The 26,826-nt window shown below is 37.9% G+C and overlaps 1 protein-coding gene across 19 annotated transcripts in view; it reads left to right on the forward strand.

Moving 5' to 3' along the window:
* SYNE1 (spectrin repeat containing nuclear envelope protein 1) overlaps positions 1-26,826 on the forward strand; it is a 318,475-nt gene that overhangs the window by 140,416 nt on the left and 151,233 nt on the right. For all 19 annotated transcript variants that reach the window (XM_049801239.1, XM_049801241.1, XM_049801249.1 and 16 more), the window contains 15 exons: positions 682-864; positions 2,715-2,816; positions 4,533-4,736; positions 5,717-5,924; positions 6,650-6,762; positions 7,437-7,642; positions 8,702-8,857; positions 10,062-10,353; positions 11,054-11,226; positions 13,227-13,536; positions 16,180-16,344; positions 17,727-18,083; positions 22,044-22,180; positions 22,879-23,056; positions 25,095-25,277. In XM_049801239.1, the coding sequence (XP_049657196.1) occupies positions 682-864; positions 2,715-2,816; positions 4,533-4,736; positions 5,717-5,924; positions 6,650-6,762; positions 7,437-7,642; positions 8,702-8,857; positions 10,062-10,353; positions 11,054-11,226; positions 13,227-13,536; positions 16,180-16,344; positions 17,727-18,083; positions 22,044-22,180; positions 22,879-23,056; positions 25,095-25,277 (2,967 nt within the window). The remainder of the gene's footprint in view (positions 1-681; positions 865-2,714; positions 2,817-4,532; positions 4,737-5,716; positions 5,925-6,649; positions 6,763-7,436; positions 7,643-8,701; positions 8,858-10,061; positions 10,354-11,053; positions 11,227-13,226; positions 13,537-16,179; positions 16,345-17,726; positions 18,084-22,043; positions 22,181-22,878; positions 23,057-25,094; positions 25,278-26,826) is intronic.

The following is a 26,826-nucleotide window of genomic DNA, read 5'->3' on the forward strand; positions in this document are numbered from 1 at the left end:
GGATCTTAAAGTGGAATTGTTTAGTAAAGTTTACTTTGAAGTATATAATCATAGGGATTTGGCATCCATTGTACACACAAAGTTGTGACATCCATTTGATAGAATTAAAACAATGTCTTATAACAATGTATGATCGTTACTAGTATATATTTGCTCAGTGGCGCTTCTGAGTATAAATTTGCATTTAATTCTTACCTAATGTATGCCAGTATTACTTTACTAAAGTAAATTGGACTAAATAAATAGGCAGTAAATTGTATTAAGCTACACCATAAAAGATGTGAGTATGTTGAGAAATACATGATAGCAGAGTAACATAATATAAAAGCTAATATTTTACATTTTCATATTTATATTGCTTTACTAGCAAATTTCGACATTACATAAGAAAGATAAATGTAGCTGTTTTTAAAGCTACAGTTTGTTTATTTGAACATAAAACTCTTTCCCAGTAAAAAATATACAAATTTTTAGAAGCAGTCACATAAGATTTTTGTTCATTTTAGGATCTGGGTAACTAAATTGGTATTAGAATTCAGAACTTAGGCCTAACTCTTAAGAAAACTATTTCTCCTAGGCTTGCTAATTATTTCCAATGCACTTATCTTACAACTGGCTGCAAAATAAAGAAATCTAAAATGAATTTATGAGTGGTATTGATACATTCTTCTCTCCTCAAAGGTGTCTGAAAGAATTGAAGACAACATCGACCGGCTGAGGGTAAGCGTATCTCTGTGGGATGACATCCTGAAAACTGGAGATGAAATGGATGGATGGTGCATTAAGTGCATTTCTCAACTGAATGAAGGCATCAGCAACTTGAGTAACAGTCAGAGAATGGAGGTCCTCCTGAAAGACTTCCAGGTACTTACCCATAAATCAGTGATAGAAATGGTCTGGGCCAAAATCTCAAGTGATCTCAGGCAATAGATGAAGCTCTGCTGTTGTAGACCACCATGTCCCCTGTTCTACCCAATGGCTAGCTGCCGGCACTCCAATCCTTTTTTGAAGCTGTTTGCTTCTGACGGAAACCAGAATAGCACATCTCTTACCAAATCTAAGCTCCGTAGTTATTTTGGCTCTAGCAGTACTTGACAGTGTGTTCTTACAAGCACAAAAATTTCAGAAAGCGTGGCATTGGACTGAACCCTGTTCCAGTAGAAACCAATGGAAATTTTAGACAACTTCAGCTGAAGTTATTAAAAAAATAAGTAGTTTCTGAAATCTCATCTAAGAAAATAGATTCTCCAGACAGCAAAAAAGATATGCTGGAGTGGAGGGCAAATTTTAATGTCAGATTCTAACTCTTTCAGTAAGATGATGTCTTTCTTTTCTGGATAGTGTTAAACTGTTTTAGAAATCTAGCCAGAGTTCAGGATGCATTCTGCCTTTATTGGCTTAAAATACACAGCAGATCAACCACAGAATGAGCTATATTCTACTTCATTTGAAATAAATGATGTCCTTAAGAAGGTGCACAGTGAACATATATACAAGTCATATGATAGAATATGAAATGGTGCTCAGTCAGTATTTTGCTCTGGACAAGCTTTATCTAATGTTGTTCTGTTCTGATTAATATAGCAATCAGGCCACCTAAATTAACCACTGTTAAAACTGATTTGGAGTAAGAGCAGCAGCCAATACACAAACCACAGGTGTACCTGATTCACAGGAGGGCCAGAATAGCAGAAGACATGAACACTGCGCGTACATTTGCAATCACTGAATGCATAGCCCATACTACGTTTTTTTGCGCTCTCTTTTGCAAAGGCAAGAGGAAAGGCAGTTCACTGACAGAAGGGTCCTGTGCTTTCAGCAATCAGAAATAGATGAGCATGGACAGAAATAATCAGTGTACCTTTTATATGGTCTATAGCAGTGGTCACTTTCTTGATCAGTCACCTAATACTATATCCTTCCTAGCACAAAATACCCCCTGAGGATTCTTCTGGGGCCACCTGAACTTCTGCCATTCAGTGCAAATGTTAAGTGCAGCAATTTAATCCTGAAATCCACTGTCCAGCGTTTTAATTGGAGTGATCTCTTTGAATTTTTTAAAAAAAGAAAGTTTGGATAATAGGATACACATACCAATTACTTGCCTAATACTTCAGAAGTATAATTATACAAATTATGATTTTCTCTTTCACTTTGCTATTATTTTTTTTAATAAGTAGAATATTTCTTTATAACTTGGATCTCTATGACCACAATAAATACAAGGTCCAGATATGTCAGTGCATACATAGCAGCATTTTTTAATTCCTTTTTGAGGTTAAAATTTATTTCTGTGTGTAATTCTTTCCAAAAGTTCACTTCCTTGTAATAAAAAACAGAGAGCACATGTGTTATACTCTGCATGCCATTAAGTGGAACCTAACAACCACAGTAGATTTTTCCAGTCAAATAAACAATGACATTCCCATTTTTATTCAGCCAGTTTTAAGAAACTAAAGCTGTTAGTGCATTCCAAATGCTAAAAATGTGTGTGATTATCCTAATGGGGGGGTGGAACTCTGAACTGAGTCTTATAAAGAAAAAGAGATGGGAGATTTTTAGAGAAGAAGACTAAAAGAACAACAGTGTTTTCCCTCTGGTTACTAAACTTTGTTTACATTATCTTTCATTTTTGCAATTGATGGAGCATCCTTTTGAAGGTCTAAAACCTTCTTGTATTTTGGTATGAAACTTTGACTACATCTTTTTTACAGTCTGAAGTCAAGGATAAAGAACTGAAGTTGGAGCAGCTTAGTTCCAAAATTTCAGATCTCAAAGAATTGACCCATAGCCAACAGTCTCCTGCAGATCTACAGGTAAAATAAAGATATTGGTAATCACAGACTGTGCTCAAATAACTAAGAAGAAACTCCTCCTGAAATTTCTGTCTCTCCTGTACTGCCTTTTTCTTTCAAGGTGACAGATACAGCATCATTTATATGTTTCATAACTATTCTTTGTTCATATTTCTTTACTTAACTTTGATTTTTTCTGAAAAAAAGTAAGCCCTAAAGTAATTGAACATTAAAGTTGTAAAAGTATTTTTTACTAAATCGAAATAGAGTAAATAGCTTATAAGGTAGCTGATCAGATATGAGTGCATACACAGGTTGCCTCTTTGAAAGAATTATAATGCAGTAAAATATGTTCATTTGCTTTATCAAACCAAAAGTATTCTTTAGTGGACTGGAATTAGTGCCCTGAACTATCTGTTACAAGAGAGGGCTAAAACCCGAAACACTGAAAGTGAGGTGTTGAACTTTCATTATTGGCTAGGTCCTTATTTTTTATGTTCTAGGGCAGATACAAAACCGAAGTATGCTATTTTGGATGTTTGATTTCAAATGGAAATTGCTGTGTGAGATGATTACTTTCAGTGTCAGAAGTTTTAAAAGATAAGCTGACTTCTGCAATTTCCACAGGCAGGGAAGTACCTCGATAGATATTTATTTCAGAACCATTTATCAGATTTTAATGGAACTTAATATAACACTGAAGCCTTGTCCACATTTTGCCATGACCATACACATAAGCATAAATTACTACTCAGATATGGGTCAAGAACCCTATAGTATAAAGATGTGCAAATTATATGGAAGTGCTTATGTTGTCCCAAATTGTTTCCTTTATGGGAGAAGTTCAGAAAATTCAGGTTTCATCATATGTTTCATAATAAATATCTGTCCACTTCTAGAGCAAAATTTAGAGCAAATTATCTTGCAGAATATCACTGTTAATCAACACACACCTATTTCCATCTAAGTATGAAAAATACAATAAAAAATTTTAAAATTACCTACAATAAAAAATTGTAGTTGATCTATAAATGCAAATCTGAAAATAAAGCCTCACAAACTAAACATAAATCCCCAAATTATTTGCCAGCATTCAAATGCTAAATAAGTAAACTACAGTATGATCAGCTCATATCCTAAGAACAGAAACATTTCCTTAATAGAATTTTCAGTAATTGTTCATTTATAAACATTGCCCTATTATGACTGATTTGATTTACTTTTTATTAGTAATTTGTGCACAGCTAACATCTACTATAATTTCACATATTGCTGTCTTTGAACAGGTTAATGGGCAATAGTCTAACTTATTTTTGTATTGTCTTCAATTTTAATCTGCCTTACACTGAGATAGTTTAAGCCTCAGTGCTCTTAAGTCTCACCAGTTGATATTTCTTTTTATGGAGCTGATTGTGTTTAGGTCTTGTTCTGTATATATGGCAAAATAGTAAAGGAAAAAGATCAACTGTTTAATTTTTCAGAGGTGGATAATAACTTCAACAGTTTGTAGTCTGGCTTTTTATAAGTTACTGTCCCTTCTTTGGATTACTGTATATCTAAGACTTAGTCCTGAATGACTGACATTTTTTTATTTATGTAAGTATCTTTAGTTATGGATGTAAAGACAGCAAAATGATCATTGTGTGTCACTTTCTTACCTTCCATTTTTTTTCAAAAAACATTCACCATAATAAATTTTTTATTTAAATGCTTTAATACATAACATTTTGCTTTTAGTTTATAGAATCAGAATTGAGGCAGAAGTTGGAACATGCCAAAGAAATGTTAGAGACAGCAAAAGAAACACTGAAAGATTTCAGTACTCAGAAGATGCAGTTACAGAAGTTTATTGATCAGATGACAGACTGGTTAACAAAAGTGGAAGAGACCCTGTTAAGCTGTGCACATAACCTGAATCCTGAAGCTTTAAATAAAGTGAAGGTTGGTGCTGAAGAAAATGACTATGCTTTTTCTTATGCCTTTATTTTTGTTTTTTTTAACAGAGTTTTGCTGAGCATTATACTTAATTTTCATTTGATAAAAAATATGTATCTCCTGCACAGCTGCTAGAATATTAGCAAATAATACAGTGATGCTGTTTAAGAAGTTCCAACAATGAATGAAAGTTCTGATTTATTAACTTTATACAAACCTTTTAGAAAATTATAATGAATAATATGGTCTTTGTTGCGATAAGAACCGGTTTTGTTACATTGAACTCTTCAGTCATTACTCCATCATGTTTACAAGTCCATTGATTTCCTTGCAATGTGTTATGAACTTATAACTCATCACAGTAAAAGACCCTGGACTGAACTCAATTTTAACACAACCTTCTACCTCAGAAGTCCTCCTCAGTCCTTGTATACAGTAATTCTTTTGTCTACATCCTAGAGCTCTCTTGATTGCATACAATTTTACACAACATAACATGACAAACCACGTGGAGATTTTTTTCAGTGTGAGCACATGTTAATGTTGATATACTAGCCAATCATATTTAATTTTCAAACAAATGTTCCTCTCTAGTCAGTTGAAAACTCCCTTTCATTCAGAAGTCCCACCAAATACCAGTGTCATTGCATCTCACATGTACCTTCAGACTTTGCTGAAAATAACTATTGCTATTGAATATGCCTTGAAATTGATTTTTTTTTTTTTTTTTTTTTTTTTAAATAGAGTAGTAAACCATGAGAAACAGCATTTTTCACATTTCTGTGATGGCTCTTTAGTTTCAAGGATCATCTCACTTGGAAAACTCAGGAAACGTGATCCAGTACTTCTTCCCTTAAATGTGTCTAGGACTTGCAATAGACCATAGGAGGAAAGAGCATATGGGAGGAGCAGGAATGCTTGAGGAAAAGAGAGGGCTCTTTTGTGTCTTTACAAATGTCGTATTTATGTTGTAACTACATTTTCAGGAAACACAAAAAGACCTTCAGCTTCAGCAGAGCAGCATTGACTCGACCCGTGAGAACCTCAACAGCCTGTGTCGCAAATACCATTCTGTAGAGCTGGAAACTCTTGGTGGCACTGTCACTTCATTAATAAAGAAGTATGAAGCTGTGAATCTGCTCTGTTCCAGAACGCAGGCCAGCATGCAAGAGTCCTTGGAAAAACATTTCCTATGTGAGTCTTCAGGCTTGTTAATATGAGCCGTTAGCCCACAGCCATGAATCATTCTGGAGTCTGCCAGAGTTTCCAATGATGTCACTTGCAATTACAACTTTATTTTTGTGTGGAGCCTTTCAAAAAATCCTGTTACCAAATGTTCATTTGATAACTGCTACAAAACAAAGCATTTTACAAAAACACAATTCAACTTTAAACACGTAATATGCATGAAAGGCAAGCTCAGCTCCACCTTTCTTCACTCTTAGTATACATCTCTGTTGTATACATATACTTTGTGTATTTGCCGTAAAGAAATGTATATAAACAAATGAAGATGTTGATAATGTAAAAGTCCCCATCTGAAGTATTTCCTGGACTCCCTGGATAGTCACTGGAGAAAAGTAGGCAATTTTTAATCTTATATATTAAGATATTACTCTAGATATTATCCAACATTAAATTGGGACATACCATCAACTGAAAATGCCTGTCTTTTCCCATTGACTGTACAGGGGAGCCTAGTGTGTCTGTTCAAATTTGGATGGTTACAGTGGAAACATCTAACTTCTTGTGAAATGAATCCCAGTCCCCAAGGTCATTAAAGGCAATGAGACTCATCCTGGTAGCTTTTGCACATTGTTCCTGAGGGATAAAAGAATTGTGGAAGACAGCTGTATAATATTGTGGATAATGCTGCTTAAAAAAATATTCTCTTCTCTATACTTTTTTTATTAAATAAGATTCTATGCAAGAATTCCAGGAATGGTTTTCTGGTGTGAAGGCTGCAGTAAAACAATCATCTGACAGGTCTGGAGACAGCAAAGCCATAGAGACAAAGCTACATGACTTGCAGGTATAGTGAATTAAAAAAATAGTAATTGGCAATTTAACTATATGTATCCAATTCTATCGTTAAAATACTCTGTAGATGCTATCATATTTATTGGGTTTGTTTCCAAAAAGGTAATTTAAGAATGGTTCAAGACAGCAATATTGACTGTAGAGGGAATACAGTGGAAACTGTGTCCCCTGTTCTGAGATATTAGAATTTAATTTCTGAAGGTTTATGTGTAACTAACCTATTCTTGTTTCTGATTTTTAATCTTTTCATTTTTTTGCCTTCTTTCTCTTCCTTTTCCCATTTTTCTTCCACTATTTCTTATTCAATCTTTCACATTAACACTGATACATCAAAGCTTGTCTATGTAGATTTTTGATGGGACAGAATACAAATAGCTGACAACTCCTGCAAACAGCCCTAATTCCTGAAATGTGTAACATCTTCAGGACATGACTAAACTACCCAGAGATAGACAGGACTACCTTGGGACCAAATAGGAAAATTGAGCTCTGTGAATTGTAGCACCACTTAATAAAATTTTATTTGAACTATCTGCTTAGAATTTTTTCCATAGCTAGACATGGCTAGACATCTTGTTGGGGAAATCTGACTACTTCTAACAGAGATATTGCTTATCTTTATTTATTAAATTTTGCATATTTAAACTGTGTTCTTTCATTACACAGAGTGTGCTGGATTCTGTTAGTGAGGGACAGAACAAGTTAGATGCTGCCTGCAAGGAAGGAGAAAGTTTGTATGCTTGCTTACCCAAACCAGTTGTGAGCCATATTCAGGAGCAAATAGCAAAGTCTAACCAGAACTTCCAGGAATTCCTCAACCAGTGTCTGAATGATAAGAAGGCTCTGGAAACTTGTGCCTCACACCTGGGAAGGTGAGCAATACCAGTACTCACAGATGGACTGCATGAAATTGTCTGGCTGCAGAAATACAGGGCACAATTTTAAATTATTTCCAGTTACTCTAGTCCTGTTTGCTTTTTTCTTTGGAAATATTTAAGAGAAAATGAAGTTGTCTGCTAAAAACAAAGCAATAGGTCCTGCTCCAAGGGTATTGATTTGGTTAAAGAATGGAAGGTCATGATCATATATGCAGAAGATCTGTGTAGCTCATGCAAGCCGGGATCAGCAGTTGGGATCTCAGTAATTTGCAATTTCCTGGAAGGAAAAGGTGTGATGAATTTTCAAGTTCTGCCCTGGGGTTTGAAGATAGTATGCTTTTTACACAGCATGCATCTGTTCTGTCCCTTTCCGGGTGGATGTATTTCCTAAGGAGCTAATAATAAAACACTCTTAAATTATTACTTGGGGCTGGAATTTTGGGACTTCAAATATATTTAGGTATAACTAGATTCAAAACTGTTGCTAACTGAAAGTAAAAATAGTGTAGCAGTACAGGGTAAAACAACAAGATGAGATGGTGTGCCTTCATGTAAGGAAAAGGTTTTCAAACTTAGGGTCAGAACTTGTTTTGCTGAATTCCGAGCACTCGAGATTCCGCTTGCATTCTGTTGGAGAAATTGAAAGTACAACACTTCAGGTGTTGTGAGAGTCAATACTGAGTAAAAGCCCATTTTTACCCATTCTTTAATTTTAGACTAAATAATTATAAGGATTTGGAAAAAGTTTTCTTTGGTCTGCCTTTATTGAATGTAGTAATAAATAAAAGCACTGTCACTTTAAATTTTGGAGGCTTCTTTTCTCACTGTAGTTCCCATGATTTTCCTGAACATTTTTAGAGAGTTGCTGAATATTTTTAGAGTAGTAGTCACTGTGGAATTATGTTTTCTGTACAACTCTTATTCTCGAAGCATGAAATTGATACCTAGCTTTATTTTCCTGGTCCTGTGGATGTTGAAAGAACTGAGTTAGCTTCTTACTAGCTTTACTCCACCTGAGAAATATTTTTAAAGGAGTATTTATCTGTTCTGTAGCTTTGAAGATCAGCACAAGAAACTTGGCCTGTGGATACATGACATGGAAGAAAGAATAAGCACAGAAGCATTAGGAGAGAGCAAACAGCTTATTCCTGAGAAGAAAAAGGAGGTGCAGAAAGTGGAAAAGTTCCTGGAAGAGTTACTGAATTCAAGGTAGTATGAAATACATTTCCTAAAATACTCTCACTTTTTCCTCTGCTAAAGCAGCAGTGAAACTAAACTGTTGGGGTAAAGCATGTCTGCAAAAGATAGAGAATGGTGTTGCAACATACTCTGTGAAAAGAGGCTGAATCCAGATATTTCCAGTTTTAAGGAAATTGGAATTTGAAGACAACTCCAAGATTTGATGTCGATACATTTCTCATTAAGAAAAGCTTATCTTACTTCATTAATAAACGGAGACTGAAAAATATAATTTTCAAAAAATAAATCTTAAAAATATTGCTTGTAAAAGCAATAGTAAAAATTACAATTATCATTATATCCATTTTAAAATTTTCTTTCTTTCTGTCCTGCAACACTCAGGTCCAACTGGGTTAGCAGAATCCCCTTTCCCATATAGCCGACTTTTATAAAGACACATTGGCTGTGAAATCTTTCTAGAATCCAGACTTAGCCAATAGATGATGTAGTAATTGCCTTTTTTAGTACAGAGTGTTTTTTCAATTATTTTTTTTTTTTTTATTATTATTAGGCTGGTGAAGATAGAACAGAAATAGTAGTCAGTTGTTCGAGCCTCACAGCATGCTAAAAGGAAACACCCAGTTACTACCTATCCCCTTGAGACTGATGCAAGACATTTCGGTCTGATGTAAACTCCCTGTAATCACAGAGTATCAGGAAGGGTGATTCAGGAGATTCAGATTAACAGAGGCTGTATAAACCCAGAGTTTTAATCCCTTTTACTGACCCTTGTACTGAACCTCAGAGTCAGTGTCTAATCCTGGTCAAATGGCCTGACCTTTCCATCATGCCTTCCCACCTGTCAAAGTCTATGAACTTCTCAGAAGCTTTGGCAGGTGCAGAAAGGTAGCAGTCCATATAGAACTGCTAAGTCTGACAGCCGAAAAGAAAATTAAGTTAGCTTTGAATTTAAGGTGCAAGACAAAGATTTCAGTGTGATTGTTTTGAGCACCAAAATCTCCAAGAAATGGCACTGTACACAGGTAAAGATACGAATCAATATACACTGCTTATATTTCCTTTCAGTCTCTCCCAGCTAATTTTTCTGTTAACTATGAACTTTATCACTGGTGGAGTAGGTGATTATGTCAGCAAACTTTGTAACTCTGATAGTTGCTATAAAAATATCATATGTTTTCTAAAACTGATTTTCAGTCTCATTATTTTCTTTCAGGGAATCTTTTGATAAGCTGTCCCAAATGGCACAGACTTTAAATGAAGAAGGCCATGATGCAGGGAGGGAAGTGCGCCTGGCTTCTCAACATCTTGCCAATTACCAAAACATGGTCAAAACTGTCAAGGAGAAGCTGCGAACATGTCAGCTTGCACTGCAAGAGCATCTCACTTTGGAGGAGGCATTACAGAGTATGTGGTCGTGGGTGAAAGAGGTTCAAGATAAACTGGTGTCATCAGAGAGCACTGTTGGCAGCAAAGCCACACTAGAGAGGCGACTGACACAAATTCAGGTAAAGAAGGGCACAACTAGAGATCATGCGTCAAGATTAACACTGGTGTGGGCCACATCAGTGGAAAAGGAATATTTCTGTATTTTATTCTTTCTATGGTTATGAAGGAGAAGATTAGAATTTAAGGTGATCTTGACAAATTGGGAGGTGCAGTATGAAAAACAGGATGAAGATTAATGGAGACAGGTGCCAGGTATTATATTTAATAAGGAAAAGTGAACTATGGAAATGTATATGCAGGTCCAGAAGAGTTTTCTAATGGAGGGGAAGCCTTGGAATAATTGACGCAGAGAGGCTGTGATGTATCTGTCACAGTAGGTCTTCAATAACAGGTTAGACAAACATCTATTAGGAAGGTCATCAATGTATATCCTGCCATGGGCTTTCTTGAGATTTCTTCAGGCTATGTGGTGCACTCTCTCTGTGCAGTGCTTGTCCTACTCATTACCTATTGCAATGTGAGCAATATTTTAGGATGACCAATGGAGTGAAATACCTGTATGGCTGTGGGAGGGACTTCTGGATCAATTGCACATAGCAAGGGACAGGCACTTACAAGAAAAGGTGCCTAGGAATTCATACTGGGCACGGCTGTCAAGGATAAATGAGCTCAGAGAAGACGGTGTCCACTGTTGAAAGAAGAACAGCTTTCACCCCTCAGCAGATTGCATTTGATATTTTGACTTATTTTGCCTCACAGGAGATCCTCTTACTCAAAGGTGACGGTGAAGTTAAGCTGAACATGGCCATTGGCAAAGGAGAACAAGCACTTAGAAGCAGCAATGAGGAAGGACAAAAGGTGATACAAGCCGAGCTTCAGAAGCTGAAGGACGTATGGAATGACATCATCAGCACCTCAGTGAACCGTCAGAGGTAAAACTCCCTGGAAAACACAGGTCAGGCTCTGCCATCTTTGCTTACAAAGAGTGGTACCTTACAGCACGTAGGAGTCCGTTCATTCATTACTGTAACATCAGAGAGAATCAGAATTGCCTGAAGAAATTATATCCGTCTATAAAAAGATGAGTTGACCATATCAGATTAATCAAATTTCATATGAGATCATAACTGATGATAATTTAAAAATAAATAGAAATCATACAAATTGATACAGAGAAAAAGCTAGAAAAGATTTTCTGGGTTATTGAACCGGTACTTGGGCAGGACCAAGAACATCTAACGTATTTATCTACCTTTTCCTTACAAAACTCTAGGAAAGTTTCTCAATTCTGTCTTTCCTTACATTTTTTAATTTAAAAAAATCCTAATATCCACTCCAAACAATCTTTCTTGCAAACTAAGCTGATCTCTTCTTGTCTTAACCTTGGTAGAAATGGAAAGGTTTTCCTATTGCCTGTGTAAGAACATTTTATGTATTTGAAGGCCTCCATCATCTCTATTCTAGACAGACTGATGTTTCTCAGTTTCTCAGGACTAATACTTTCTGGACCTCTTTCATCCTTATTTCTCTTTCAGTAGATTGCAGACTCAGTACTCTGTCTACATTTTTCTTAAAAGATAATAACTGAAAGTGGGCTTACTTCTTACTGTATTTGATACCTTATTAATTCTGTATAGAGTATCAATACTTTCCCTTTCCTTCATACATCACTCTTCTTAATTCACTCCAGAATGAGATTTTCCTTTATTTCCAACAGTATCATGTTGTTGAATTTTGTTAACTTCTTTATCTTCTACTATCTCCAAACCCTTTTCCACAGTACTAAGCCTAGGGAGTTATCTCCAATTTTGTATTTGTATATCTGATTTCTCCTTCCTAAGTAACAAATTATTTTCATCATCAAATTCCGTCTTTTTAAAATCTTTTTTAACAACATCTGAAATTTAAATCCTGCCATCCAACTAGATGCAGCCACTCCCTGGTTGCTTTCATCTATGGTTTTTACAAGCACTCCCTGTTCCATCATCCCAGTCATTACCAGATAGAAATGGGCCCTTGGTGAACTTCTCCATAATCCTACTTCCTTAGTTCTCTAATGAAAACCAAGTTTTCCTTGCATCAGAAAACTCACAGATCACATCAGAAAAGATCTGTGTTGTAGATAATCTGAGTGCTAGGTTATCTGGGTCCTAAATATAGGCTGTCAAAGGTGGGAGCCATGATATAGGTGAATTGGAGTTTTTCAACTGAAAGTGGTACCACTTTCTTAGATATTCCAAAATTATTATACAATTACATGTAGAAAACTATCATGGGCTGCCTTTAAGATTTCACTCTAATTTCACCCAATTTTTGTCATTAAAAAATATTTAGATTAGGCTAGACCATTACATTTTGAATGAAATCCTTACCACACTCATGTCTATCACAAAGTCCAGTGGAAGGAGAACTACATTCCTCAACACAAATCCGAGAGCAATCTGGTGATCTGCTAGGAGGAGCAATGTATAACAGAAGAGAGTATTTCTTATAAATTGTAAATGGGACTATATATAATGGATTTTTTCTTCCAAAACTTGCCAGAATATCTCTTAATTGTCAATAATTTCACAGGCTGCTGTACATTTTATTACTCTGATCATAAAGAACTCCAGTAATGCTCTCTATTTTACTTTGCTGGTCAGACACTGAAATGTGTTTTTCATTAGTCTGAGACAGACAGATTGCTCACGTAACCTGTAACAGGGAAGCAGTTGTATCAGGTTATATGCAGTAGCCCAAAGAACACAGAAATTCTAAAATAGCTTGGCTGTAAGTTGACATGGAAAACTAAAGCAAGATGGAGGAAAAAGCATATTCTAAACATATTATACATGGCTACAGACAGTGTAACAATTAAGGTATAAGCAGACTTTTTTTCAGACCTTTCAAAAGTTCTCATCTGTGCTGTGTATGTTTCTTTTAACGGAAGCTGCCTAGAGTCTGTCATTAGCAAGTGGAATGAATATCTGGAAAGGAAAAAACAGCTGGAACAGTGGTTAGAGAAATTGGATCATGAAGTGGAACAGCCTTTAGAACCACAGATTGGTCTGAAGGAGAAGTTTGCTCAGCTGGACCACTTCCAGGCTATTGTTTCTGAGATAGAGGATCACTCTGGTGATTTACAGCAACTCATTGAAAAAGCTGTGGAACTGTATGAAAAGACAAAGGATGATTCTTTGGGAGAAGCAGCTCAAGAAGAACTAAAAACACAGTTTAATGACATCACAACTGTAGCCAAGGTAAGATAAAGGCAAAGATCTCAATTTCAATAAAATTTTTAAACATTTGTATATGAGGCTAAAATTTTGACTTTCATAATGTTTCAGTAACTAAAGGACTGACTGTTACAATTGAGTCTAGAAAAAAGTTGGACATACTTTACTAAAATTCACTTGAATGCAAAACAGGTATTGGGAGTTGAAATTGGTATGGTTATGGTTTTTGAAAAGTGGAGCGCATATATTTTATTCCTGGTTTCATTTATACAACAATATTTCTGACATTCTTCCAGATTTATTTTCATCTAATTCTTTTCTATTCATTCCTAGAACTCTTTTTTTCCCTAGAATGGGAAGAATGAAATGACTCTCTGAGCAGAAAACATATTGTCAGACAGAGAAATCCTATTGTCAGAAAGAGATATGCCCATATTTTGTGGTGTTGCAAGCCCCTAAGCACTGCACGTGCTGTACAGGTATTCTGTTTGGTTTCTGAGGAAAGATACATGAGCTCACTGCGACCTTCTGCCAACCAGATCATGACGGTGACACTAGCTCTGAGCTACAGTTGCCACCTTCTCAGTTAATGGGAAAGTTTACATCACGAAGAGGTCATGTAATAACAGGCTAATGTGAGACTGAAGTCAACACTGTATATAAATTTACAGTAATCTGATGGAAGTGTGATTCAGGTTTTCATGTATTGAAGATAGTGCTGATGGCTTGTAGGTAATTAATATATGGTCTATATAAAAATAGTACCAGAGTAAAAAAAATAGTGGAAGATCTAACAAATTATGTCTTAGGAAAAAATGTTAAATCTAGGGCATATGAATTTACTTCTTTAGTAAAAATCTGCATTTTTCTTACTAAACTTAATGAAGGAAAGTCATTATATGGAATCATGTAATTTGGTTTTGGATTATTTTTTTTTTTTAATTTGGGGGATAAGATATACTATTATTGTCATTGTTTTATTGCTTTAAACATAGACCATAGATATTAGAGCCATCTCAGATATATCTAGTCTGTAATTACCATCTAGTCATGTACTCTTCTGGTTTTATGATAAACTTTTGCTCTTTTTTTTTTTACTGAAAATAGTAAGCTATTAATCTGGTTTCTAGAGAATCAGTGCAGTTTCATCCTCGTATAACTCCATTTCTTTCAGCGGCGTTAAATCTGGAGCCAAGATCACTGACTAACTCAATAAAATGCTTTTAAACTTGTGTTAAAAGAGTATCATAAGTGAGCATGGCAGTGTTCTCCTAAAATCAATACACATCAATACATTTAATTTTTTAAGCAAGACAGTCAGTTTTGCAGTCTTTCCCTTGGGAGAGAGCAGCACTGACAGGAACTGGTGGAAGTCATTGCTACCAGAAGAGACCAACTAAAGCTGCACTTTGCCTCCACTCTCCCCCTCTATTGGTGCTATATTTTGGTGTGAGCAAAGTAAACAGAGGTGCATGGTTGTCTTTCTTGGGGGGTCTTTTCCTTCCCTAGGGAGCTATCTGTTTTGTTTAGAGTGAGGCACACGTAGACATTTTCTTACTCTGTTTTTGCATAAAATGCATTACGATGTGAAAAGTTTGAGGATTTACTTTGTCGCCTTTGTTTAGCTGGTAACCATCCATTGTCTAGTTGGTCAACAGATTCTGAGAAATTACAATGATTATTTTCAGAGGGAACAGTAGGGCTTATTAATCTAACTTAATCTTTAAAAGCATTAGTTGAATGTTGAGTTATTCAAAATTAAAAATAACTGGAGTTCAGTTCATAAGTAAGTGGTTTAGTTTGAAACTGATTTAAGGACGCTTGGATCTAGGGTATCCACACAGGAGTAAAAAGTCATTTGATTAGCTCAGTTCACTTTTGGTTAGTTTTGATAAACATTCCTGAGTGTTAGCTCACGAGAATATAAGAACAAATCTACTCAGTCAAACCAAAGGCAAATCTAGACCAGTACACTATTTCACCTGTTTGTAGTAAGGTAAACTGCCCCTACTTGAAGCTTACATTAAAAAGCTAAGATGGAGCCACGAAGCTGTTGTTTGTGTCGGGGAAAGCATCCTCCAGGGCTGCAAGGCAGGTCACTGGGGACGGTCACCACTTCTGATGTCGTGGTTAAAATAGGAGTCAGCACCATAAGAACTTTTTGCACTGTTGAACGGCAGAAGTCCTCCTTTGTGCTCTTTGTATGGGACATCTCTGTGGCGCTGCTTAGCATTTATAGAGACTTGGTGCTTCTAAATAAGAGCTGTGTTTCCAGCAGCATGCTGCTCCCTGGGAGGACTCATGGGTGATCTCTAAGACGCTCTCCAGGGTGTATTGGGAAAAGCGTGCCAGAGTTGTGCAGCTGCAGCTTTGACATCTATTAAACGATACATTTTGTGTTAAAGGATGTGTTACAAGTACATTTTTGCATACATTTTCAGAAGGCTTCTTCATCTTTTGCTCCAGCAGAACATGCCTGTCTGGAACAACCTAAACCAAACCTTGTGCAGCGTAGCCCTGTGTTCTGCTGCTATAAGCTGGGCTCTATTCAGCATTCAAATGGACGCTGTAGAGTCAGACCAGCGCTCTGTACCACTGCATGCTTAAAGCCAGGAGAGTATGTAAGCACTTTAATGGTCTTTTTTTTTTTTTTCACCTGAATGATAGGAGAAAATGAGGAAAGTGGAAGATATTGTGAAGGATCATTTGCTATACCTTGATGCTGTGCATGAATTCACAGACTGGCTCCATTCTGCAAAGGAAGAGCTGCACCGCTGGTCAGATTCATCTGGAGATACATCAACCATACAGAAAAAGCTGGCCAAAATCAATGTAAGATAAGTTAGCTTTCCTGATTTCATCTGCAATTCACACCCTATGCTCTAAAATAGGCCAGGGCCAAAAAGTTGTGGGATCTTGCTCTTTGTGTATTTGAAATGGTGATTACATTTCAGTGAGCTGAAAGCAAGCTTTCTAGGCTACGTTTCATTTTTGCCTCCCTTCCCATGTTAAACTGATGGAGTAAAAGTACAATCAGACCTGAGTTAGCCACAGTACACATGGAAACAATTTGTAAGAGCAGAAGCCCAGTGGCGTCGCAGAAGGATGTGGCTTAGCTGACTAACGAATCGTGCTCTGTCCTCATTCCTTGCACATGCTCTCTCTGAGCAGAGTTGTCTGAAGCAAAGTCAGAAACAACCTTTCCTGATTTGCCTGAAATGGAGATGCATAAAGCAATGCAAGGATTGTTCTCCCCAAACACAGTAGAAATGTATGGGTTGCCTCCCAGTGTATACTCTCCTTACCCTGACATCCATTCCTAGGCATGTGAGCGTCTGAGCAAGTTTTGTGTTCCTGAATGCAACGTTAAAGCAGGCTGACTGCATGTTTTGCTCGTGCCTGATGTTTACGTTCAGATACTCACGTTAGCAGCATTTTACTCTGCTCCTAAACCTGAGAGAGTGTGGGCCAGTGAACAGACTACTAGGTGAGGATTCAGGGTACCCGAGATCAAATTACAGATTTGTTGTTAGTCTCCTTTGTGCTCAAACTCCCCATGTCTAAAACGGGGAAGGGAGGGGGTAGCAGTTTTTAGCTCGTAAGACTAACAAGAGAACAAATAGCATTACTCTGGCACGCAGTGTTTGGGATGATATTTATATTCTCCAGCTTCTTAAGCTGAAAACTCTCCAAATTCCCTTGTAGCCTGTTTGAGATTGAAATAGGACACTGTAGAAAGAATTCACTTCTTAAAAAAAAAAAAAAAAAAGAAAGACGACATGTGCAACCAATTATGGCACATCACAGATCCCGGGTAGGCTGTAAAAGGCTGTTCCTGAGCAGCGCAGCTGTGTTTTTAGAACTGCCGTGAGCAGCTACGCACACCACCAGTGTTCCTGACCTAAAAGATCGCGACAAAGCTCCTATTTTCCGCACCTTCACCTGGTCCCTGTTTTCAGTTTCCAAAAGGAGCGCTTTCTCCCCTAAGCCTACGAAAGCGCCAGGACGGCTGCCGGTTCCAAGCAAAGCCCCTCTTGACCCGACTTTGCTTTTCTCCCGGCAGCCTGGCTGCCCCCAAAAGCGCTGCCGCCGCCGCTCCCCGTCCCCCTGTCGTCCGCCCCCCCTCCCACCCCCCCCCCCCCCGCTTCCCACCGCCCCTTCCCAGCGCCGGCGGCGGCAGCGCGGCGGGTGACCAGGGCCATGTCGCCTTGCAGGAGCTGGTAGAGTCCCGCCAGACCGGCGCGGGCCGCCTGGGCCGAGTGGAGACGCTGGCTCCCGCCGCCAAGCGCAGCACGACGGCCGGCGGGTGCCAGCTGCTGGCGGCCGAGATGCAGGCCCTGCGGTCGGACTGGAAGGAGTGGGAAGAGAACGCCTTCCGGAGCCAAAGCAGCCTGCGGGACGCGCTGAGCCGGATGGCCCTGTCGGAGCGGGAGTTCGCGGGGCGGGTGGAGCAGCTGGAGGAGGCGGCGCGGCGGTTCGGCGGGCTGCTGGCCGGCTGGTCGCGGAGCCTGGCCCCCCTCGACGGCCGGCACACCGACGGCGAGGTGGTGGAAGGCTGGCGCAGGGAGAAAGTAAGGTCACGGCTCTTTTCCTAGCGGCTTCTCGGTTGCGAGCGTGCGGTTACCGGGGGCAGAAGGCTTCCGCCGGGAGGGACTGTCAAGTAGGAAACGATACGATGCGTTTGCGGGAAATACTTCTGTGGAACCCCAACTTTCCGGGCTTGTGTCGGTAGCTGTAGCCGCCGCGAGCGGCCTTGACGGAGCACGCTTCTCCCCTCTGCCGCACAAGGCTTGGCGAATGCTGCCTGGGTCTGGGACGTTAAAAACCGGGCTCGCCTCCGGGGAAGCGAAGGAGCTGGCACACCGGCTCTGAACTTCTCTTCCAAGTTGCTCGGCGTTTCAGGCTGGAGTAGCGCTTGGTCAGGGAAACGCGAGGCATTTCCTAAAAGCCAAGTAGCAGCCGCAGCCATTTCTTCCTTATAATTTGTCAGGAGCGTATTGAGCTTAGACATTCCATTTCTGGAAGCGTCCTTCACATTACGCACGTTGAGATCTTGTCCGATATTCAGAGAAGTTATACCGGAACCAGCATACTTGCTAATTCCTTTGCTATGGGATGCAATGGAATTTAGAGAAATAGAGAGGTTGTTTCTGTTCCTGATTGTCTCCTGGCAAAAAAATCCCCACATTCGTGTATCACACACACACGTTATATGTAAACATACATATATGCATTCACATCAGTCAAGATACATGTTTGTATGTATCTCAGCTACTGAGAGTCACAGATGTCAAGAAAAGATACAGAGTATGTCCCTTTCAGGGTAGTGTTGCAATAAATCACTTTCAGTGAAGGAAGAGAGGCACGTGATGTTTGCTTTCTGACTCCTTGACTGAAGATATATTCAAACAAAACCCAGAACAACTTCTCTTTGAACTGAGGTTATAAATCTCTTCCTCCGGTGTCTGTGCCAAGTTATTTCTGTGGCTTCCCCTTTCACAAAATTCCCTGACACAGACTGATGGAACCTGCTTGCTTGAGTGCTAGTACGTGTCTGTAGGAGTAGCAAAGCTGACAATGCATTGGAGCAAATAATGGTACAAATACGCAGAGTTTTCCACGTTTCTATGTTTTTAAAAAGGAAAAGAAGTCATGGAATTGTCATCAACATACAGCAACGATTACCAGACATCTTTAATTAACAAATGGAGAAGTACTAAATTCAAAGGATATTGCTTTTATTAATAGTGTATATACTGTGTATGTACTGTAGCTCCATGCAACAAACTTTATTCAGATTAGGCAGTTGTAAACGTTGGCTAATGAGGAAAATGCAGAGGAATCTCAAGACTTACTACGCACAACCCTACTATGTAATTTTATTTATAGTTAGAGGAAATGTGACAGTAATCCTTCCATTTCTGGACCCCAGGGTTAGGACTTATTGTAAACAAAAAATAGCACTGCAGCTTTCCATTTCCATTGTCTCACAGTGATTCTGTAGCCATGTAAGCCAAGGCCGCAAATTAAAAACGTATTTCCTAATTCTCAGAATTAGCAAGCTCATTCTGTTATACTCAAGCTCTGTTCCTTTAGCTATGTGCAACATAAGAGCAACAGATCCTGCACTTGGAATCCAGCAAATTGTTTTGGTAACTGTCAGATTCAAAATTAAATCCAAAGTGGCTGCCACAGTATTATCAGCGTTTCTGTATGGAAAAATGCCAGAGTTAAATGTACCCTGTTTTGCAAGTTATTGTTACTGTTCGTTAATAGGTTATGCCTAAGGCTCTATGTCATCGGAATGGTCTTTTAGTAGTTATTGAGGTAGGTTATTTGCAACTGAAAAAACGTCATTGAAAACAGGCAATTCTAACCCTGTGCTACTCTTAGGGCATATTTTCTTTACCCCCAAAAAAGCTGTTAGTATTTCATTATGGTGATTCCTGCCCTACACAGTTTGTGACATCCTGTGTTTAAGTAATGGCCATTGTGGTGTTATTCCTAATGCTTTCAAAAAAAGGCCTGTGTGTAGTTTAACATAAAGTAAGATAAAGTAGTCAGTTTACATTTTTTTTTCTGAGCAACATTGTTATTATATAGTTACTTCATTCAAAAGCTACTTTATGTGGCATCAAAACAAACTAGCAATGTGACTATTTCAAGTATCTTTTAATTACAGATTTCTGGTGTATGAGTAACCTAAAGCAGAAAAAGTCCATACAAGCATGAATAATAATGTAAATGAGAGGAGTCCTGAAAATCTGCTGTAGTAAAATATTTTTTCATACTCGCAAGAACACATGAAAGTTTGTACACATAACACATCTGAAATGTCTCTAGACTTAATTTTACAGGGCTTCTCTGTGATCTATAAATGCTGACAGATTTCAGTAATGTTAATATGATCAAGATGTGATTATGACCTAAACCACTGTTATTCACAGCCGATGCATGTTTGCAGTTTTATTCTTCTCAAAATGGATTGTTGGGGTTTTTTTTTTCCTAGCAGTTCAGGTACTACAAAGCAGCAATCTCTTTCTCTCTCTCTCTTTTCTTTTTTGGTGTTTTGTTTTTGTTTTTTTTTACTTGCTCAGAAATGCATGATATAGGTCTTAAAAAATTAATTTCACAGTTCTGCAGACTTTTTCAGGAAAAGGGATATGAAGCAAGCACAAAGTTCCTTGTGGGCAGCAGACACAGGAGCTGAATCCCTGGCTTTTGGCCATTTGCTGTTCTTACCAAGTCTGTTGATTTAATTGGCTTGCTAGACCCTTGCTAATGTTTTTTTTTTTATTTTTGACTTACATAAAGGGACATCTGTTTATTGCAGAATTAGTTAATACTTTACAGTGAAATGTCTACTCAGTAAGCATTTTTATCTCCATAACGTAGATTGTGAGATTTTGAAAACCTTCTGCGTATATTTTCTTGTACACCGTTTTTACCTTTCCTGAACATTCAATTTTGTGCTGATAGATTATTAGAAACTGTTCACTATGTATATTTTCAATCATCATTTTTTTATATCTTCAGAAACATGACTCAAGGACTTCCTTGTCCCACTTCCATACTCCTGTTCAAATCTGTCTTCATTTTCATATGACCTGTTTCTTAAATTTATGTCATACATTTCTTTCAGATTGGCACTTAGATTTAACTAAACTAATCTATGCATGCCAAACACTCTGGCCTGCCTGCGCTGCAGAACCTCTGCCGTCATAAATGTAACTAGCTAGAAGATTGTCTTTTCTGCCTGGTAGTTTAAGAGGAATGCCTGAAGAATTTAGTTTCTAGTGAGGTGAGGAGCCAAGTCTGCACTGCTCATTATGCTGGAGTAGCTGGTGGGATTCTGCAGTGGAGGTGCTGTGGACGTCAACAAGGACTGTTTTTGTTGGAGTGGTTATCACACCTCTCCCAGTGATGTAAGATAAGCCAACAAAAGCATATTTTTTTTTGTTGGTTTAGCTGTCTCCAAAGCAAGAGTCTTTCCAGTGCAGCAATGCCAGGCAGTAACCCATTTACTCTCACAGAATTGTGAGCAGCTGTACTTTTACATCATGAAGCCCTCTGTGAAAGAGTTGAAGCTGTTAAAAGCCTTGTGCTTAAATTAATTTTTTGGATACAGCTCAAAACAGTTTTTATTGAACATGCTAACCTCAAGCCAATGGGCTAATTACATTTAGACAAACATATATTATTTGCTGTTCTCTAATTGTGTGTACTTTTATGCGTATACAGCTAACTGACAATACCATAGCTCATTTATTAAAATGAAATTTGTATCTTCAACTGTTCTTTGAGAATGTTTTGAGCTAAGAAAGTTGAGGCTTCCAGAAATTTGGTCTCTAGAAGCTCATAATTTCAAATAATCTTCTGTGGGTTTGACTGCTAAAATACTCTTGAAAGTGAATGTGCATAGATCATAAATGAAGTTGAATTTAAATTCTGATAAATTTTGATTCAAAAGATTTATTTATTTATTTATTTAATTTACTCACCAATATTGTTCATTTGTTTTGTTTTAACAGGAAACATTGGATGCTCTGGTAAAGTCTGAACATATGACAGATGAGATCAAAACTCAGTTAAATGATCTTTGTAGATTTTCCAGAGATTTGAGTACTCATTCTTCAAAGGTTTCGGGGTTGATTAAGGAGTATAACAGGTACATGTTCATCTTGTTTATAGTTAATCAATCCAATGTGTGTGTGGGGGCGTGAGCTGTCTTTTAGGGAATGATTAATTAGAATTTTAGAAATAGAAACAGAGCTATACAATGATTAGAATCATTATTTTGATTTTGGTGTCAATAGAGCTTGTGAAACAGTAGCAATTTGGGTTTTTTTAATAAAAGCCAGGCTCCGCCACTAAACACATCTGAAAGGGAGCGTGACACCTGCATTTCAGACGCAAGAGTCTGTTGTTTCTTGCAGAGGGTTATAGCTTTTGGCTTCTCTAGCTGCAGAAGAAGGGTGTGATGACCCAGATTGATCCCTTCTAACATTACGAGCTTAACTGAGCCACAGAAGTTAGAATTGTAGTCGCTGTAGTTCCATGCCCAGAGAGAGAGAGGGGCTTGCAGAAACTGTGCCTGGGTGTGCTGAGTCACTCTGGAAACGCTTACACCTGTCCTATCTGTGACAGTTATGTCCCAATTTACATGCTTCGCTTTTAAGGAACTGAAAGCTTCTAATGGATTTCCTGGTGCCTCAGTGAAGTGCTTGAATTTGGTAGGAGGAATCCAGGTTAACCTAACCTTACCATTGTATTTCAGAGAACTAAGTAATAGCATTGTCACCTAACAGAGTCCTGCCTTTCCTCCCTCCCTTGCTCTCTTCTGCTTCCCTGATGTGCTAAACCCAGCCTCTGCCTGCAAGCTTCAAAAGGATGTCAGAGCAAAGAGCAGATCTTGCAGCAAAGATTTCGGACGGCTTTCAGGGACTTCCAGCAGTGGCTGGTCAATGCAAGAGTCACCACAGCCAAATGCTTTGACGTGCCTCAAAATATCAGTGAAGCTTCGGCAAGTCTGCAGAAAATACAGGTAACTCCAGAGCAGTAAAATATCAGTCTAAAGGAGACCCAGTCTGTTTCATATAAAGCTCAGATTGAATTGTTTGGTTAATTACTAAGTTTTGTTAATGTTGTTATTGTCAACACTAAAGGTGACTAATTGCAAGGAAATAAACTTTTTTTTTTTTTTTTTAATTTAGTTTGTGTAGTTAATTTTTGGGCTACAGATTGTCTCTTCCACAGTAGATTTCCTTGCTTATTTCTTTTTTACAATAGGAAAAATACATGTTTTTAAAGTAGGAGAGTACTGTAAAATCAGAACGATATCAGAATCAGGACTTAGTACCTGGAATCATTTCAAAGTTATGTAAATATTCTTCCTCATATATGAAAATAGAGCCCTTATAGTGCAAGAACAGACTTAAAATGTATGCAGTGTGAGCAGGCATTTAAAAAGCGTATTTTTCACATCAAACGAAAACAAGCCCCAACAACTCTGTGGAAATTAATGCCGATTAAACGTGTATTTTATTAAAGCAAATGAAATAAATACTTTTATGAATAGAATATAACTTTAATTTTAGCTGAAAATAGCAAAATAAGAATTACATAATGAGACTGTTAAAACTTCAGTTAGATAGTATAACAGTATAACAGAAGAATTTCATATCAGTTTCTCAGACAATACCAAAACCCAAATCACCCCCTCCTTATTTTGGCAATTTCACTTTCCCTTGCTTAAATGTTTTACTTAAAAGTGTAAACAATACTGTATTAATATATCAAATCTTTGACTACCCCAAAATGAGAATATGTTTAGAGGAACTATCAGGGGAAAAGTCCTACTAGGTTTTGACATTAAATATAAGAGTTTTAGCAAGGGTTTGTTTGTTTTTTTCAACAGTGGTAAGAATTTTTGTCTTTATCACCATAGCCCCTCCATAGCATAAGACCTTACTTTGTTCTCCTTGTCCCTGAAAACTGCCTTAGATGAAATAAACTTTTTTTTGACATGGAGTAACTGCTTAGGACTTCTGGAGATGCCTTGGCAACCTGTATAAATTTAAAATTTTATTTTTGTTAAAAGTTAACGTTCTGTCTGTTAGCACATTTGACATTATTAAGTCACAAGGCAATTATATCTCTGATTTTGACACAGCTGGAACTTGAACCACGTATCTCAAAGCTAACAGACCCTTTGCATTCTCTCCTGAGACCTCTGGTGTAACACAGAATCAGAACCTGACTTATTAATTTTGTATCATCAAGCCTGTTACTTCTGAACATGCATGTAACCTTCTGGTTATGGATATAAAACTCTTTGTGTATCACATAATCATGATAGTAACAGTTTAAAATATTGGTATTTAAGACTGCTAAATTCCTTTGAGTTCTAAATATTCACAAGATCTTTTAATAATTACAAGTTATAAGAACATTATCCCAATACACTGAATTTAAAAATCTGGCTGTTTCCTTACGTTTCTGTATAATTCCTGCACATGTGTTTTTCCATATGCTTCTTGCACACCAGCATTGTGCAAGATTTCTGTGAAGAAAAATACTTTCAGACAGGGAAGGTAAATTAAGGATGCAGAGGGATAAATCACATGGCTTAGATGTTGCTCAGGGTCTAAGTGTCAGCCCACACCCCTCTGCGCCCATTGGAATTCCAGCGTGGCTGTCACCCACGGGCAAGGCGCAGTCCTTTGTGTGCCTCAGAGTGGGCCCCAGCTCAGAGTGGTTCCCTGAAATAAAACTCTTACCGCTTTCTGTGCCATGGAGATTTAAAGAAGTGTAATACCCAACTAAATGACCAGTAATTATTTCAGGAAATGCAGAACATACAGGTAATCCTAGAGTCTTAATATATATATTATTTAGATGTGTGGCACTTCTGTTGTCCCTAAGTCCCATAAATATGAATGATATCAAAATGGAAAATGCATTAGCATGTTACTGAGCAGAAACAATAAGCTGTTATCCCTGTTAAATTTTCTGGGAGCTTGCCATTGACCTTTGCTGGGACCCAAAGTTCACCAATTAGCTTCTTTTATTACTATTTTTAGGAATTCTTGTCAGAAAGTGAGAATGGGCAACAAAAACTAAACCTGGTCGCATCCAAAGGAGAACTGCTGTGCTCTATTTTACCAAAGGAAAAGGCTAAAGTTATCCGGGACAAATCTGCTACGGCTAAAGAAGATTGGAAAAATTTTATCACCACCCTCCACCAGAAGGAATCTGCATTGGAGGTATTGAACCACTCACAGTGGGGAAAGATTGGATCTAAATTTCCTCTTCGCTTTTTATTTCAAACAGCACAGTTTAGATATAGTAGTATATAGTATACAGTTTAGATGTATATAGCTGTAAGTGTTTATGATATGACAGAACTAATAAATAGCTGTTTTCAAGAAGTCTCAGTCTTCCACTTACATTTTACATTTGTTTACTTATATCCTTACTACCTGCTTCCACTTTAAATGGGGTGTTTCATGCAGAAGGGTGTTGTTCAGAGTAGCTGAAGGTAGCAAAGACAGCAATTGGTCAAATTCATTAACATGAGTCTCATCAAATGTACTGGATTATTAAAACACATTTTCTTTTTTAAGGACTCTTTTAGCATAGATTTCTGACACTGTTGCTGATTGAATAGTCCCAGTACAGTGGGTAAACGTTGTCTCTCTCATTGCAAACTGGTGGTATGTAATGATATATTTGAGCAATTTTTGAAATAAACCCCAGTGTCTTCCTCTGTTCAGAACTCACAGTTCAACCAGCACCAAAGGGGAATATCTTAAAAACATAATCTCTTTTAAGGTCATAGGTTTTAAGGTCAAAAGGTCTTAGCTGGAATTCCCTGCATAGCATAGGAGAATTAAAGTTCCTTAGGCATTCCTGTTTCAAACCAATGCTGCCTAGCCAGCTGAGGACAAGTTTAAATACATTTAATACATTGCGTAGGAAAGCCTTTCAAAGAAAATTCTCAGGTAGCAAGGACTTACCTTTCTTCATATCAGGGTTGCCATGGAAAGAGGATGTTCTTAGAGATTAATCTTTTTGAGCCAAGCATTTTTCAGTCTCATAGGCTTCGTTTTTCATTCTGGTGTTTAATTTAAGTGGTAAGGCTATAGCTAAAAGGAAACTAAATCAGTTGGTGGGGGTTTGAATAAAAATAACTAAGGCACAGGAACTATGCTGTTCAGGTTTCTATTCCATATGAATTATTTCAGATGCTCTTTTTTTTAATCATGCAGAATAAGCCTACAAGAAAAATATGCAGGCACTGAAGGAATGCCTACATATGCCTATATGCACATGTTTTTATAACCAAAATTTTATGTAAAAAAAGAATATAATCAGAAATGATCCCCAGGATTGGGTTGAACTTAGTCATACATCAGCTAGGAATAGTGGCAGACCATTTAAGGAGGAGTGTTGGCAACTATACCACGCAGCCACTCGCTCCTCCCCAAGTGGGATGGGGAGGAGAATCAAAAAAATGTAAAACTCAGTTTAACAATTGAAATAAAATAAAATGTTATAATAACAACAATAATAATAAAGAGAGGAATAAAACCCAAGAAAAACAAGTGAGGCACAATGCAATTGCTCACCACCCACTGACAGATGCCCGGACAGTGCCTGAGCAACGATCAGCACCTCCTGGCCAACTCCCCCCAGTTTATATACTGAGCATGGTGTCCCATGGTATGGAATATCCCTTTGGCTAGTTTGGGTCAGCTGTCCTGGCCATGCTCCCTCCCAGCTTCTTGTGCCCCTCCTCACTGACAGAGCATG

This window comes from Accipiter gentilis, chromosome 5 (genome assembly GCF_929443795.1).
Source record: "Accipiter gentilis chromosome 5, bAccGen1.1, whole genome shotgun sequence".
Classification (NCBI taxonomy): domain Eukaryota; kingdom Metazoa; phylum Chordata; class Aves; order Accipitriformes; family Accipitridae; genus Astur; species Astur gentilis.